This window comes from Grammomys surdaster, unplaced genomic scaffold, assembly GCF_004785775.1.
Source record: "Grammomys surdaster isolate TR1022 unplaced genomic scaffold, NIH_TR_1.0 138, whole genome shotgun sequence".
Classification (NCBI taxonomy): domain Eukaryota; kingdom Metazoa; phylum Chordata; class Mammalia; order Rodentia; family Muridae; genus Grammomys; species Grammomys surdaster.
This window is the reverse complement of record NW_021604596.1, coordinates 9,663,572-9,678,034: the sequence shown is the minus strand read 5'-3', so window position 1 is coordinate 9,678,034 and position 14,463 is coordinate 9,663,572. Positions and strand designations below refer to the sequence as shown.

The following is a 14,463-nucleotide window of genomic DNA, read 5'->3' as shown; positions in this document are numbered from 1 at the left end:
AGGAAGGAAGGAAGGAAGGAAGGAAGGAAGGAAGGAAGGAAGGAAGGGTCAGTGTATGTTTACTATAAAAGTTTATTATAAATAACAATAGCTTAAAAATCAGAATTGTAACTTAAAAGTTGTATTTATTCTATTAGAAATACCTAGAAAACTACTATGGCCTTGCAAAAGATGTGAAGCAGTTTATTAAGAAAAAGGACAGTAGTCCTGTTGTCAAAAAAATTCAAGAAATGCAGAAGTTCCTAGGGCTGGAGATGACAGGGAAGCTGGACTCCAACACTATGGAGCTGATGCACAAGCCCAGGTGTGGCGTTCCCGATGTTGGTGGCTTCAGTACCTTTCCAGGTTCGCCCAAATGGAGGAAAAACCACATCACCTACAGGTAATGGCTCCAGAGTATTCACAGGGCATTAAAAATGTGTCAGAAGCATCACAGAAATGAAGATTACCTTCTTCGGTTTTTCTCATTCAGGATTGTGAATTACACACCAGATTTGCCAAGAGAGAGTGTGGATTCTGCCATTGAGAAAGCTTTGAAGGTTTGGGAGGAGGTGACCCCACTCACATTCTCCAGGATCTCTGAAGGAGAGGCTGACATAATGATCTCCTTTGCAGTTGGAGGTAAAAGCCAAGAACTTCCTGAAATACTCATGGCCAGATGGTATTTTACTGAAAATTACCAGTTATTAATATATACACTTTTTTTAAGAACATGGAGACTTTGTCCCTTTCGATGGGCCTGGAGCAGTCTTGGCTCATGCCTATGCACCTGGACCAGGTATTAATGGAGATGCTCACTTTGACGACGATGAACGGTGGACAGAGGATGCCACAGGTTGGTGCTGCAGCTCACAGAACGACTTAGTTTCATTTCTTTTCATATTTAGGGAAGTCTACATAACCAGCAGTACTAATGATAGAGTATGTTCTGGATTCTAATGGAATACTTTGTTTTAGTCATTGCTAAAATACTTTCAGATGCTTAGAAACCATTTATTTTCCACAACAAAATATATCACTAAATGTTTGACCTGTCCAACTTTGATGAGATGGATTTTGTTTTATTATATTTTATTTTGCTGTGTTTCGTTATCTCTTAGAAGCTTGTTCTTTTCTAGTGGGAGACAGAGAGGGAGTGGATCTGGATGAGAGGTCACATGGGGAGAAACTGTGAAGAGTAGAAGGAGGGAAAACTATTTAGAACATATTGTTTATGCAAATAACCTATTTTCGATAAAATAGAAAAAATAAAACAAAAGGAGAAAAAGCATTAAATTTTTAACAGTTATCGATCTTTTATGATCTAAGGCCATGATTACTAAAATCTTCAATGATATCAAATTGTAGATATTCAAGCAATACAATAGGGAAGTATTACTCATTGACTTGTAATTTTCAAACCAGAAGCCAAAATTAAATTTCAGAAATTTCAGAGGGAGATTTTTGTTTGATTAGTTAGTTTTGTTGATCTGATTGAGCTCATATTTTTGTGACTTCTATGTTAAGATGAATTATTATAAGCTTCTGAAAGAAAAAAAACTAGCCCTGAAGTACAAGTACCAACTGTATAAGTGGGAAGGGTTCTTACTTCAGAACTTCTGGGATTGACTTTCAAAGTTTTCAAAACCGTGGCTGAAATAAATTGTATTATTTTGGGAACTGAACTGGGATTAACAAAGAAATTATAAACTGATATCCATAGAAAATACAAATCTAATTTTTGCAAGGAATAAAATTTGTGGTTTCAAGTATTAGCAATTTTTTCAGAGGACCTTATTGCAGATACTCAAATGAGAACACCCTCAGGTCTACAACATTCACACATAACATTTGCAAAGATTATGCCAATCATGACCATCCCACACCTCCCAATGTCAGCACTGAGAGGTTTGTTTCAGATATTATACTGAGAAGAATATGCGTACAATCCATGTCCAAGATCTCATTCAGAATGCTTAGGCATGTCATGCTTTAAACTAATTTTACAAAACCTATGACATCTCTCATTAGTCATATTTTTGGAGTTGATATGTAATAGGATGATGAGGCTGGAAAAACGGTCTAGCAAGATCCAACAGAAAGCACAGAATTATGGGTTTTTGAATTGAAATGTGATTCGTTGACTGATACTGAAATTGTCAAGTGCTAACTACATACTTGAGCAGTGTCAAGCTTTTCATAGACAAAAGATATGCTAAACAATGGAGAATATATGTGAAGAGACTGGCAGAAAATTGCTCAAAAATATTTGTATTTCTTATAATTACTTCAAATAAAACTCACTGAGAACCTACATAAATAAATAAATAAATAAATAAATAAATAAATAAATAAATAATTTTCATTCAATTTCTGACAACAATAAGCAAGATCTGGTATTCAGACATTCTTGAAGCCAAAGAGAACTGTTGGTTGTGTCTGGGTATTTTACATTTATCTCAAGCATGAGTTCTTAAATACACTTATTTCTCTGCTGAGTGTATGATCAGTCCACTGTTCAATGAACAGCAAACAAACTGAATAAGAGCCTGTGCATTTCTAGGAATTAAATAAATGCAGTGCCCAGCTGGCCTATATGATATATATGTAGGTAAGGAATAAGAAACTTATTATGTACGATTTCTTCAATAGGTACCAATCTATTCCTGGTTGCTGCTCATGAACTTGGCCACTCCCTGGGTCTCTTTCACTCAGCCAAGGCTGAGGCTTTGATGTACCCAGTCTACAAGTCCTCCTCAGACCTGTCCCGTTTCCATCTCTCTCAAGATGATGTGGATGGTATTCAGTCCCTCTATGGTAAGAAAAACTGGAAAAAGGAGTCCTTGTGGCTTTGCCCACATGAGAATCTGTGATTAAATTCAGAGTTCTGGAGGACATTTGGGAAGCATGGAGTTGACAGGCAGGCCATATTTCTCCTAATGTTGCCTTCTTTAATCTGTTCCCTTTAGGACCTCCCACAGCATCCCCTGATGTCCTCGTGGTACCCACAAAATCTAACTCTCTGGAACCTGAGACATCACTAATGTGCAGCTCTACTTTGTCCTTTGATGCGGTCAGCACTCTGCGGGGAGAAGTCTTATTTTTCAAAGACAGGTTAGACCAAAGAGCTCTGAATTACTATCTATTTTCAATGAAAAAAATCTCAGAAGAGACAACAATCAGGAAATTGATACATACATTTAAACATTTTTAAAAACAAATTCTGGAGCATTGGCCTCTCTGTGTGTTCCTAAAATGAGCAAGTTCATTTTTGAAGGCCTGTATCATAATTTAATTCTTGTTCCAAATGTTCTCCTAGGCCAGGGTTATTTTTTATAGAGTAGAAGTAATCTTTATAGTCAGTTTTCTCTTTACTTTCTTTCAAAATGGCAGCATGAGAAGCACTGAGCTTTATCAGTTCGCTTGCCCATGGGTAACTATGCCTGTGAGAAAACATCCATTCTGCATGAAAGAAACTGAGGCCTTCCATTCCCAGCCCTCTCTGTATACGAACAGTAAATATTCTAAGAGGCTGACTTTTTCTAAGAGGCCCAGGATGACCTGGAAATTGTGGTCAGCTCGTATCTCTTGTCAGCTCTCTCTCGCCTCTTCCCAAAACTCATGACACCACAGCCTACTTCAAGACCTCATGTGCATCCTTCTAGGTTTTTCTGTGAGTGTACAGGAAAATATTTATACATCACACTCCTGCATGCATGCACATGGGTTCATTCATGTGCATGCACACACACACACACACACTCACTCAGTCTTTTGGGGAAGTGTAGGTGATACATACTGTTTCATGTGTATTACATGTAGTTCAAGCTTATGCTGAACTAATTAATTGACACAGTGAGAAATTTTGCTTTCACAGATATTCCTCTATAAATCTATGACAGAAGGGATGCTGCAGTCTTCTTTTGGAGGAGAGGGAGAGGGAAAAGGAGAGAGAGAGGGAGAAGAAGAGAAATTTTCCCAGTAATAACATTCCTATGTTTTGCACATCCAACGTAGAGGATAAGAAAATGAATGGATTATGGGTGAAATTGGAATTTGGGCAGGAGACATAACATTAAAGACAACGGTTGCTTTTCAATTGTCACGTTTTTAACATCTGCTTTTAGGCACTTTTGGCGCAAATCTCTCAGAACCCCTGAGCCCGGCTTTTATTTGATCTCTTCATTTTGGCCATCCCTTCCATCCAACATGGATGCTGCATATGAAGTTTCTAACAGAGACACTGTTTTCATTTTCAAAGGTAATTATCCCACAATACCGCTCTAACTTAGTGAAAGAAGCCTCTGGCAAGAAAGTAAACAGAATTGACTTTTCTCCACTGTGTCGAATTCTGTATAATGAAAAAAGTGGTCAAAGGGAAGAAAGAAAAACATAAAACCAACATGTTTATAATTTACAGATAAAAAAAATTAACTTGAGGAGAGACCTTGTCTGAGTTGAAAATTCCCTCATTTGATCTTTGCTCTTTCTCTCCATGTGAACATTTTTGTTGCATGCACACCACAGACCTAAGGCCTAAATCTAAAACTCTGAGTCCCTTTTCACTACTAAAGCAAAAGTGCTAAGAATGTGTCTCCAGAACCACAAGCCATACTTCTAGGACTTTTTAACATTATCGATGTTTCTGTTGTCGTTTTGTTTTTGTGTAGGAAATCAGTTCTGGGGTATCCGTGGACAAGAGGAGCTAGCAGGTTATCCTAAAAGCATTCACACCCTGGGTCTCCCTGCAACCGTCCAGAAGATTGATGCTGCCATTTCTAATAAGGAGAAAAAGAAGACCTACTTCTTTGTAGAGGACAAATACTGGAGGTGAGATGCTGTGAGGATGCTTTAGTTTAGAGATCAAGTGGAGAATTACTTTCTCCCCCTAAGGAAACATTTTTACCTCACCACTGTGCCCTGTCCCCAGGGGTGGGCTTGTTGCCTTTCTTTCTGGGCAAGGACAAGCACTTTGGACAACTGTGGGAAGGGCTTTGAAACACAGGAGCAGCTTCCAAACGGCAGTTAAGTGCTCTTTTTTAGAGCCCCACCCCTGCCCATCCCACCCTCATTCCCCAGCCCCTATGCAGCATAGTCGTACTTCCTTACAGTAGTACTCCTTACAGTAGTACTATATTCCCCCACCTACTGAGAGCCCCTCTTCTCTCCTTTACCTGTTCAATCCGGAACACACACTTCAAGCTCAGGCTTATGTCCCTCCACTTTCAAGTCCAGCTGGCCTTTACTTCCTCACTGAGAGCCCAAGTCTCAGTTATCTGGTCCTTTCCCAGAGTCCCAGAGTTCTCATTTTCTCCCTTGTGTGGGCCTTATCTTCCTCTCAAGGACTTCAGCTGAGCTCACGTTCAGTTAACATCTGCCTACATAGAGAAGAGACACTACAGCAGAGCTGTTTCACGGCTCCCACTCAGGACTCCTGCTTTACAGGATTACTGATTTCTAGTCTATTAGTCTAGATGTTGAAACATCAGGATAGATCATCCAGTGTATAGCCCATGAGTCAAAACCACACTTACAGTACTTTGCTTCTTGTTCAGTCTCATTTGCTATGGGAGCTTTCATTAAAAAAAAAAAATCAGTGCACAGGATAAGGAAAGAAGATATAGACAGACTTCTTATGAGAGTGAAATGGAAAGCATATTTTATTTTTAAAATGTTTTTTATTTGTGTATATGAATATTCTCCTCTCTCTCTCTCTCTCTCTCTGTGTGTGTGTGTGTGTATGTCTGTATGTGTGTGTGTATGTCTGTGTGTGTGTGTATGTGTGTGTGTGTGTCTGTATGGGTGTGTGTGTATGTCTGTGTGTGTGTGTGTGTGTGTGTGTCACATGCCTACTGTGCCCTTAGAAGCAGAAATGTGCATGGAATTCCTCAGGAATAGGAGTTACAGATGGTTGGGAGCCCCAGATGTGGGTTCTGGGGACCTAACCTGGAGCCTTCATAAAAGCAGCTAGTGTTCTTAACAACTGAACCATTACTACAGCCCAATTACTCCATTTCTATTTATGAGGATATTTCTATGTGAGAGTATCTGCACATGCAGGTGCCCACAGAGGCTAGAAGAGGGATCCATCAGTTCCTCTGACACTGGAGTTATAGGCAGCCGTAAGTCACCTGAATTTGTATGGGGAGACAAACTCCGGTTATGGGAAAACAACAGCAAAAGTGCTCTTAACCACTATGGCATCACTAGGCATAGGAATTGTATTTCTGATCAGTAACTCAGTCCACACATGTGTGTGCACTGATATGCATATGTACATGAATATATATGGCTGTATATTCATATGATCATGCCATTATAGTTGAAAGAAGATGATAAGTCTCTTATCCAGGCCTAAGAAAAACAGTAACAAGCAGTATTCCTGTAGTAGGCTGTTGTTCCTGTTCCTCCTGAATCTATTTTTTAAGATCATATTAAAGGCAGGTTTATTGGGAAGCTGCTCTGGGGCTGACCAGTTCACTGGCTCGGAGGACAAAGGCCAGGGAGGTTGCCAAGGGGAAAGTGGGGAGGAGAGGGAGAAGGAAAGAGGAATGGGTGGACACACAGAGAAGAGGAGAATCACAGCTATGATTTTAAGAGCTAAGTTTTAGCTTATTAAAAACATATGGTGCTAAGTAAGCTTGACATTTATGTGCAGAACTTGGAAGGGCTACTAGAGTTGCACAGCACTCGAGTGTTGGGAGCATGCCCTCCATGTGCTGCTAACCTGTACTTCTGTCATTTTGTGCAGATTTGATGAGAAGAAACAATCCATGGAGCCCGGATTTCCCAGGAAGATAGCTGAGGACTTTCCAGGTGTTGACTCAAAGGTGGATGCTGTCTTTGAAGCGTTTGGTAAGAGGACACTTAAGTCTGTTGGCAACGGGGCCCTTGAAATGCTCTGTGGTACGGGAGGACAGAAGAGAAATAATTTTTAATAACACAGTTTTAAAAAAAAACAACTCAGTATTCTCTGTCCCAAGAATTTCAGTGTCTTTCTTTTGTGGCTGCTGTGCCTCTCCTCGAGTGATTCATAAAAGTAATTAGCAAAGCTCTTCTATCTTATGCACAAGTGGAAGACCCACGGATGGCAAGTAGCTGCCTCACTTTATGAGCCTTTCTTGACCTGTTCTCCCAAAACTCCTGTCAGTGATGGAGGGAACCCTGGTAGGGCTGACAGGCCTTCTCTACCCAACCTGTTTCCACCAGTCAGTCTCAGACTTTGTCTTTCCTGACTTTGTTAATGACAGACAACAGCTGGTTCCTTGTAAACACTTACCTGTATTGCATTCACTAAAGCTTAAAAGATGTGTTTTCTATGAAAAGGTAAGCGAATAAAAGCTGGTGATCTTTACTGACAGTGCAGGCTACAAGTGCAGATCCGGAAAGGCTGTGGTGACTACTTTTCTCTAGGGCCAGGAACAGCCTTGGGCTACTGGCACAGGAAGAAGGAGAGGTTAAGAAGACAGGAAATAGATCATACGTTCAAACAAGAAGGATTTTTCTTCCTGATTGAAAACAGAAACGCAGTGACGTCTTCCTCCTGCCCTGTGCAGTACGATGGGACAAATATTTCCTTCTGCCTAAACTTCAATTCCTTTATCAGAAAGATGTGATTAGATTTACTTAACAGAGCTCTTGTCCAACCAAATTGTTAAAATAGTAGTTTTGTTAAATGCTTGACATTCTTCCTGGCATGTAGTAAAGCTATAGAAACACTCTGTTGTTTGTTGTTGCTGCTGACTTCTTGGATGAGCAAGGGTTTGAACCCAGGACATGGAGCACTCTAGGCAACAGTTGATCCATTGACTCACACTCCCGATTCTTTCTGCTTTCCACTTACCTTTCACTGAGTTGTTTTTTTTTTTAACTTTCCCACTTTGAGGAAAATGACTCAAGACTTTCTCATCTTTACACACAGGGTTTCTCTACTTCTTTAGTGGATCTTCACAGTTGGAGTTTGACCCAAATGCAAAGAAAGTGACCCACATATTGAAGAGCAACAGCTGGTTTAATTGTTAAAAAGAGATCCAAGGAAGGCATCGTGTATTTTAACTGATGTTGGTAGTTCTTCATCTGAGTCTTGTGAACTGAAGTGGTTTGCATTTGCAATGGCAGAACCAAACAGGAGCTATGGATGGCATCACTCAACCTCAAGTTGTCGAAGGACATTCAGAAGCACTGTTTAAATTACACTGTGTCCCAAGGAGAGGAGGGAAGGCACTCCTGGGCCACAGACAAGTGACTGTCTCTGTGTTGATGATTTGTTTTATTTAATAAAGATGGTGTGATCACGGTAGTTTACCTGTTGATTTCCAGAACAAGTGCTCAGCAGCTTGGGCACTGATGGGTTGAGCAATACATAGCTTGAGTGGTAGTACGTTTGCTCTCTTCATGGTGAGTTTATTCATAAAGAAACTGGACCACTTGCTCACCTAATGCACCAATACAAACAGGAAAACACAAAATGAGTATTTTCCCCACCTAGACTTCTTATGTCTTCTGTCAGTCCCAATGGAAAAAACTAAAGGTGAGGCTGATATTATAGGGCTAGCTTTTAATAACCACAGCCTGATCTTCATAGTGAGTTTCAGAGTAGCCAGAGCTGTATAGTGGGACTCTGTTGAGGACATTCAGAAACACTGCTTAGCTTACACTGTGTCCCAAGGAGAGGAGGGAAGGCACTCCTGGGCCACAGACAAGTGATCATCTCTGTGTAGATGGTTTATTTTATTTAATAAAGATGCTGTTCATTTATTTACTCATGGTAGTTTGCCTGTTGATTTCAAGAACAATAACAGGAAGAAATCATCTTGTGTTTTCTCAAAGAAGAAAGAAAAAAGAAAGGAAGGAATAAAGAAAGGAGGAAGGAAGGGAGGAAGGAAGAAAGAAAGAGAGAGAAGGAAAGAAAGAAAATGTGTTCTGTCTCAAATAAATAGTGAATAGATGATGAATGGATAGATAGATAGATAGATAGATAGATAGATAGATAGATAGATAGAAGATAGATACATACATACATACATACATACATACATACATGAAGAAGAACAAGAAGAACTAGAACAAGAAGAACAAGAACAAGAATGAGAACGAGAATGAGAACTAATCATCATGCGCTCATTTTGTATCTATATGTGCCACAGGTAAAGTCCATTTTCAAAGGACAGTTCCAAAACAGATTTCTCATGCCTCAGTAGCACTTGAATCTCAATGCCTAGCATATAGTGGGCTCTCAGTCAGTGACCTTTAGACTTTCTATCCACTGGACAATAATTTATTAATCATATTCCATGTGCCAGGCATTTTGCTAGACTAGAGGCATAGAAATCCAAAACTATGAACACAATTCCTGACTTTGTTGGGATTATTATAATTACCATTAAAATCTAGCAAAAATGTACAAATGATCACAAATCTGGAGAAACACTTAAAAGATTAAAAAGTTATTAAAAAACAAAACACTTTTGTGTGTGCTTCTAGGAGGCTCTTCTTGGAACTATGTACTTTCAGGGGAAGATGTGAGGGCTGGGAAAACCACAGAACAGAATCTGGCTGTGGTGGAATGTTGGTAAATGAGAATTCCTTGATTGTAAGCAGAAGAAATTTCTAAGCAGTTTTACACAAAGGACAGTCAGCATTAAGGAAGGCTGTAGAATTTGCTGTGATTTGGTTTCTGACCTTTCCACTCTGCTATCCTGACTCTGTTCTATAGATTTATCTAAAGGCTCAAGAATGGCTTAGTATCTGTTGTCTCTGGAACCTTTGATCCTAAAAGGGTCTAGTACTCATTGCTTACAGGAAGTGAGGAATGTGCTGAGCCTGAGGAGAGGGGGAAGGAGAGCTGGGGATTTGCTGAGGAGTTACCAATAAACCAACAGAAGAATGGATTTGATGCAGGTGAGAAGATAAAAACCCAGCACCTCATCAATTGGTGAGATTATATGATATATATAAATTATATAATATAAATATTATACATATTATAGTTAATCCCAGAACCTCCCATGTGCTGGGATTAATGGTGGGTACTACCATACCCAGTTACAAGATATTTTCATGTGTATACAGGGTGGATTTGAGGAAAGTTGATGGCTGGAGCAGAGAGGGGACTGTACTTAGGGAATACGTAAGTTAAAGGGATAGATAGGTTTGAGTTTCTCACCTGTGAAATGAGACATTCAAACTAGATTATTTGCTATGAGTATAGAATTCATTCCTGTTATTAAAAACCAGCCCTATGTCTCTTTTATAGGGTGTGTGTGTGTGTGTGTGTGTGTGTGTGTGTGTGTGTGTGTAAGTATGTACAAGAAAAACCATGAGCCATTTTCTTCAGAGTAGAAATTTGGGAAGATAAAAAACTCAGTGGGAAGCAGAAAGAATCGGGAGTGTGAGTCAATGGATCAACTCTTGCCTAGAGAGCTCCATGTCCTGGGTTCAAACCCTTGCTCATCCAAGAAGTCAGCAGCAACAACAAACAACAGAGTGTTTCTATAGCTTTACTACATGCCAGGAAGAATGTCAAGCATTTAACAAAACTACTATTTTAACAATTTGGTTGGGCAAGAGCTCTGTTAAGTAAATCTAATCACATCTTTCTGATAAAGGAATTGAAGTTTAGGCAGAAGGAAATACTTGATCCATCATACTGCGCAGGGCAGGAGGAAAACGTCATTCTCTTTCTGCATTCAATCAGGAAAAAGGTAAGGGAAACTAAATTGTAGCTTAGAGGAGAGTAGGGATGATTTCTCAGGCCAAAAGGACAGAACCATGACAGGGAGGCAAGAGGAAATTAAAGAAACAGCCCTTGTGTCTTCAGACACTGGTTCTCTGTTTCAAACTCAATTTCTATGCCCAGCATGTGCACATGCTTGCACTGCAGTCACAAAGACTCATGTCCATGTCCAAAAGATTCCACCCCTAACCTACTGTGACCTAAGGCTAGGGCTTGGGCTTGGTGGGTTTTGGTGGGTTCAGGCTGTCCTTGAACTCAGGGAGATCTGCCTGCCTCCACCTCCTAAATGCTGAGATTAAAGGTCTGCAACACCACATCAGGCCCAAGTAAGTACATTTTCAAGAATTGGCTTCAGGATTTTGTTTAAATACAGGATTATAATTTATTAAAGTTTGAAAGCTTCTAGGCTATAGCATACATAAATTCCTTCAAGATCAGGTATTTTCTGAACTTTTTTGAGAACCACACTGTATGCAATTGTTTCCACATTGATTCCAAGTGGTTACATTATCCTCTCTCTTAAGTGAGTTTAGTAACCCTTGTTTTCTAGGTCCCCCAAAGCCAGGAAAGGGCACTTCTCTAAAACTTCATATTCTACCTCAAGATCCAGTTATAGTACTCTTGTGAATATACCCAAAGGACTCTACATCCCAGAAACTCTTGCTCAGACGTATTCATTGGTCTTCTATTTGTAATTTCCTGAAGTTGGAAACAACATAGGTTCCCATCACCAGATGAAAGGATCAGGAAAATGTAGTACATTAATGAAAGGAATACTATTTAACTGTTAAAATATGAAAATCAAAAGCAAATAGATAGAGCTAGAAAAATTCATCTTGAGTGAGATAACCCAGACCCCAAAAGACATGCACACTCACTTGTATGTGCATATTTGCTGTTATGTCTTTGGTATACATGCTGCTCTTGGAATAACTACAGAGATCAGGTATAGAGTAAGGAACTAGTGGGGAAGGAAGATCTCCCAAGGGAAGGGAAGTACACTACATAGTTAGGGAGAAACAGGTGGGATACTGTAACAGGAGGATGAAACTGGGAGGAGGAGGGAAGAGGAGGGTAAGGGATAAAATATGCAGAGAAACTGATAACAATATGGGATATTTGAGGAGTCCTATAAAAACATACATTAGAAATTTCTTAAAATATATACATGCATGAAGGAAATCTAAATGGTATCAACAAATAATAAGGCAGCTAGAGCCCCAACTAGACATTACTATCAATCAAGTGAAACCTCTAGTATTTACCAGGAATGAGTTCCATCTAACTGAGTTGTTATCAAATGGACCTGTGGTGGTTTAAACAGGTTGGACCACCATAGACTCATGTGTTTAAATGTTTGGCCCACCATGAATAGCACTATTAGAAGGTGTGGCCTTGTTTGAGGAAATTTGTCACTCTGGGGATGGGCTTTGAAGTCCCAACCTATGCTCAAGCTCTGTCCAGTGTTGAAGAGTCAGCTGCCTGCCTAACACACTCCCTTGGCTGCCTTCAGATCAAGATGTAGAACTCTTGGCTCCTCCAGCACGATGTCTGGATGCATGTCACAATGCTTCCCACCAAGATGATAATGGACTAAACCTTTGAAACTATAATCCAACCCCATTTGCCTTTTTAAGAGTTGCCTTAGCCATGTAGTCCATTCACAGCAATGAAACAATAACAATGACAGGGCCTGATAGAAATTCCAAAACAACTCAGGCTATTACCAACATTATTGGTTGCTCTCCACAAACTGATGTGAAGACCCTGTTACTGAAGACAACATTTCCACTCTTCACTGACCACAGAGAAGTTCATCTGGTGCTTTCCTAGGGCTTTGACACCTATTGACTAGTGTTCATGGTACTAGAATGTATTGTGTATACAACCAAAGGAAAAAGCTAACACCAACTCAGCTCCAAACCATTTGATCTACAATGGTGACATGTCTGCATGATATGCTGGTTTAGTGGCACAAGTATCGTGGGAGTAACTAACCACAATCTAATTGGATTTAATGTTCACTCCATGAGAGGGAATTCATGGCTGACACTTCACTGTGGCCAAGAACTTGAGACTAGACAGACAATGCTTAGGGTTGAAACAAACACTACCATTGTGCTAAAGGAATGTAGAAATAAAATGATTTCCAATGACTCTCTGCTATATCCATAGATCAGTGTCTCAGTCATCATTGGAAAACCACTCTCATTCAGGAGACGGAAACTGATACAGAATATCACAAGTGAACAATGTGCAGAGTGAGGACTGGGAAACAGTTCTAACTGGATGTCTCCATCAAATCCCTCTCTCAGGGATCAAGGAACTATACATGCGGAAGAGGAGGAGGCAAATGATTGTGAAAGCCAGAGGGGATAGATGACAACAAGGAAACAACACCTTCCACACTCAGAACTGACGCAGTATGACCTCACACAGACTGTGATAGACTACACGGGGCCTGCACAGGTCCAAACCAGACAGGGTGCCAGTGCTAAGATAGAGAAGTAGACACAAGGTTTTATCACCAACCAAGAAATGAACCCCAATTGATAATTGCTCCAAAGGGAAAATTTGTTTGTCCAGGGGAGCAGCACTAAATATATGAATCACACTTAAAGGTAGGCCCCATGGCCAGCAGTACACAATCATTACAAAATAAACTCAATGGTATTTTTCAAAATTTTTTGAAGTTCTTATATTACTTTGGTTGGCCATTTTTTTTAATATTACAGTCTTTTGGTTTCTGATTTTATGTTTTTGTGGGGTGTTTGTGTGTGTGTGTGTGTGTGTGTGCCCATGTGTACATGTGCATGTGAATGTGCGTGTGCATGTGTGTGCGAGAGAGAGAGAGAGAGAGAGAGAGAGAGAGAGAGAGAGAGAGAGAGATGCTTGGTTTTTTTTCTGTTTGTTCATTTTCTTTTGTACCTGTTTGTCTTTTTTGTTTGTTTTCTTAAGAGACAGGGGGAAAGGTGTGGCATTAGAAGGACAAGTGGGAAGGTGGGGCGGGTATGAGGGAGAAGAACCTATGTTCAGAATATATTCTATGAAAATAACCTTATTTTAAATAAAAAGTAAAATAACAAGAACATTCTAGGTGCCACACACACTTTAACCACCCCTGCCCAGCTCCTGATGGCAATATTTTCACTGTGTTCCTTGCCTGAGCTGAGGTCACCCCAATCTGATACCCATGAAGACAGGGGTTTGTCTTTGTAAGCTCTTCACTCAGTTTCCTCCTATGCTGGTTGTCTCATGAATTACTCCTCTTAGACAAGGAAGCTGTAGTCAAATGAAGAGAAGAAGTGAGTGCTTTCAAATGAATCCAACCATCCAAATCTACCAAAGCATTATTTATGAAGAAGCTATTGTTGGTTTCTCCATGAGGACAGATGTCCACAAATGGAATTAGTCCTGAGAACCCAGACCTTGGGACCATGGCAAAGATGGGAGTCACACCATGGGGAGCTGACCATGCAGAGGAGGTCAGTGCTTCCCAGTGCTATATAGGGTTGAGCCCCTTTCAGGAGAGAAGGGATAGCCTAGAGACAGACCACCTTGTCTCATTAATGGGGATGCAGATGCCATGAATCATCACTCACTTCAATTGTAGGGGAAACATGAGTGTTTGAATGCACCTTTCAGTACACAGTGACCGATGTAATTGCTATGTAGGAGAGGCTCTGAGAGACCTACTCAGTGCATGAACATATAAGTGCATGTGTGAGTGTGTGTGGATATATGCCACT

General features: G+C 40.2%; 1 protein-coding gene across 1 annotated transcript in view; it reads left to right on the top strand.

The window, feature by feature from the left end:
* LOC114617784 (stromelysin-1) overlaps positions 1-8,269 on the top strand; it is a 9,312-nt gene extending 1,043 nt beyond the window's left edge. Inside the window, exons 2-10 of the mRNA XM_028763428.1 lie at positions 138-382; positions 473-621; positions 710-835; positions 2,632-2,796; positions 2,949-3,093; positions 4,107-4,240; positions 4,650-4,809; positions 6,731-6,834; positions 7,901-8,269. Of these exons, the coding sequence (XP_028619261.1) occupies positions 138-382; positions 473-621; positions 710-835; positions 2,632-2,796; positions 2,949-3,093; positions 4,107-4,240; positions 4,650-4,809; positions 6,731-6,834; positions 7,901-8,001 (1,329 nt within the window). The 3' untranslated portion in view covers positions 8,002-8,269. The remainder of the gene's footprint in view (positions 1-137; positions 383-472; positions 622-709; positions 836-2,631; positions 2,797-2,948; positions 3,094-4,106; positions 4,241-4,649; positions 4,810-6,730; positions 6,835-7,900) is intronic.
* Positions 8,270-14,463: the final 6,194 nt, after the last annotated feature.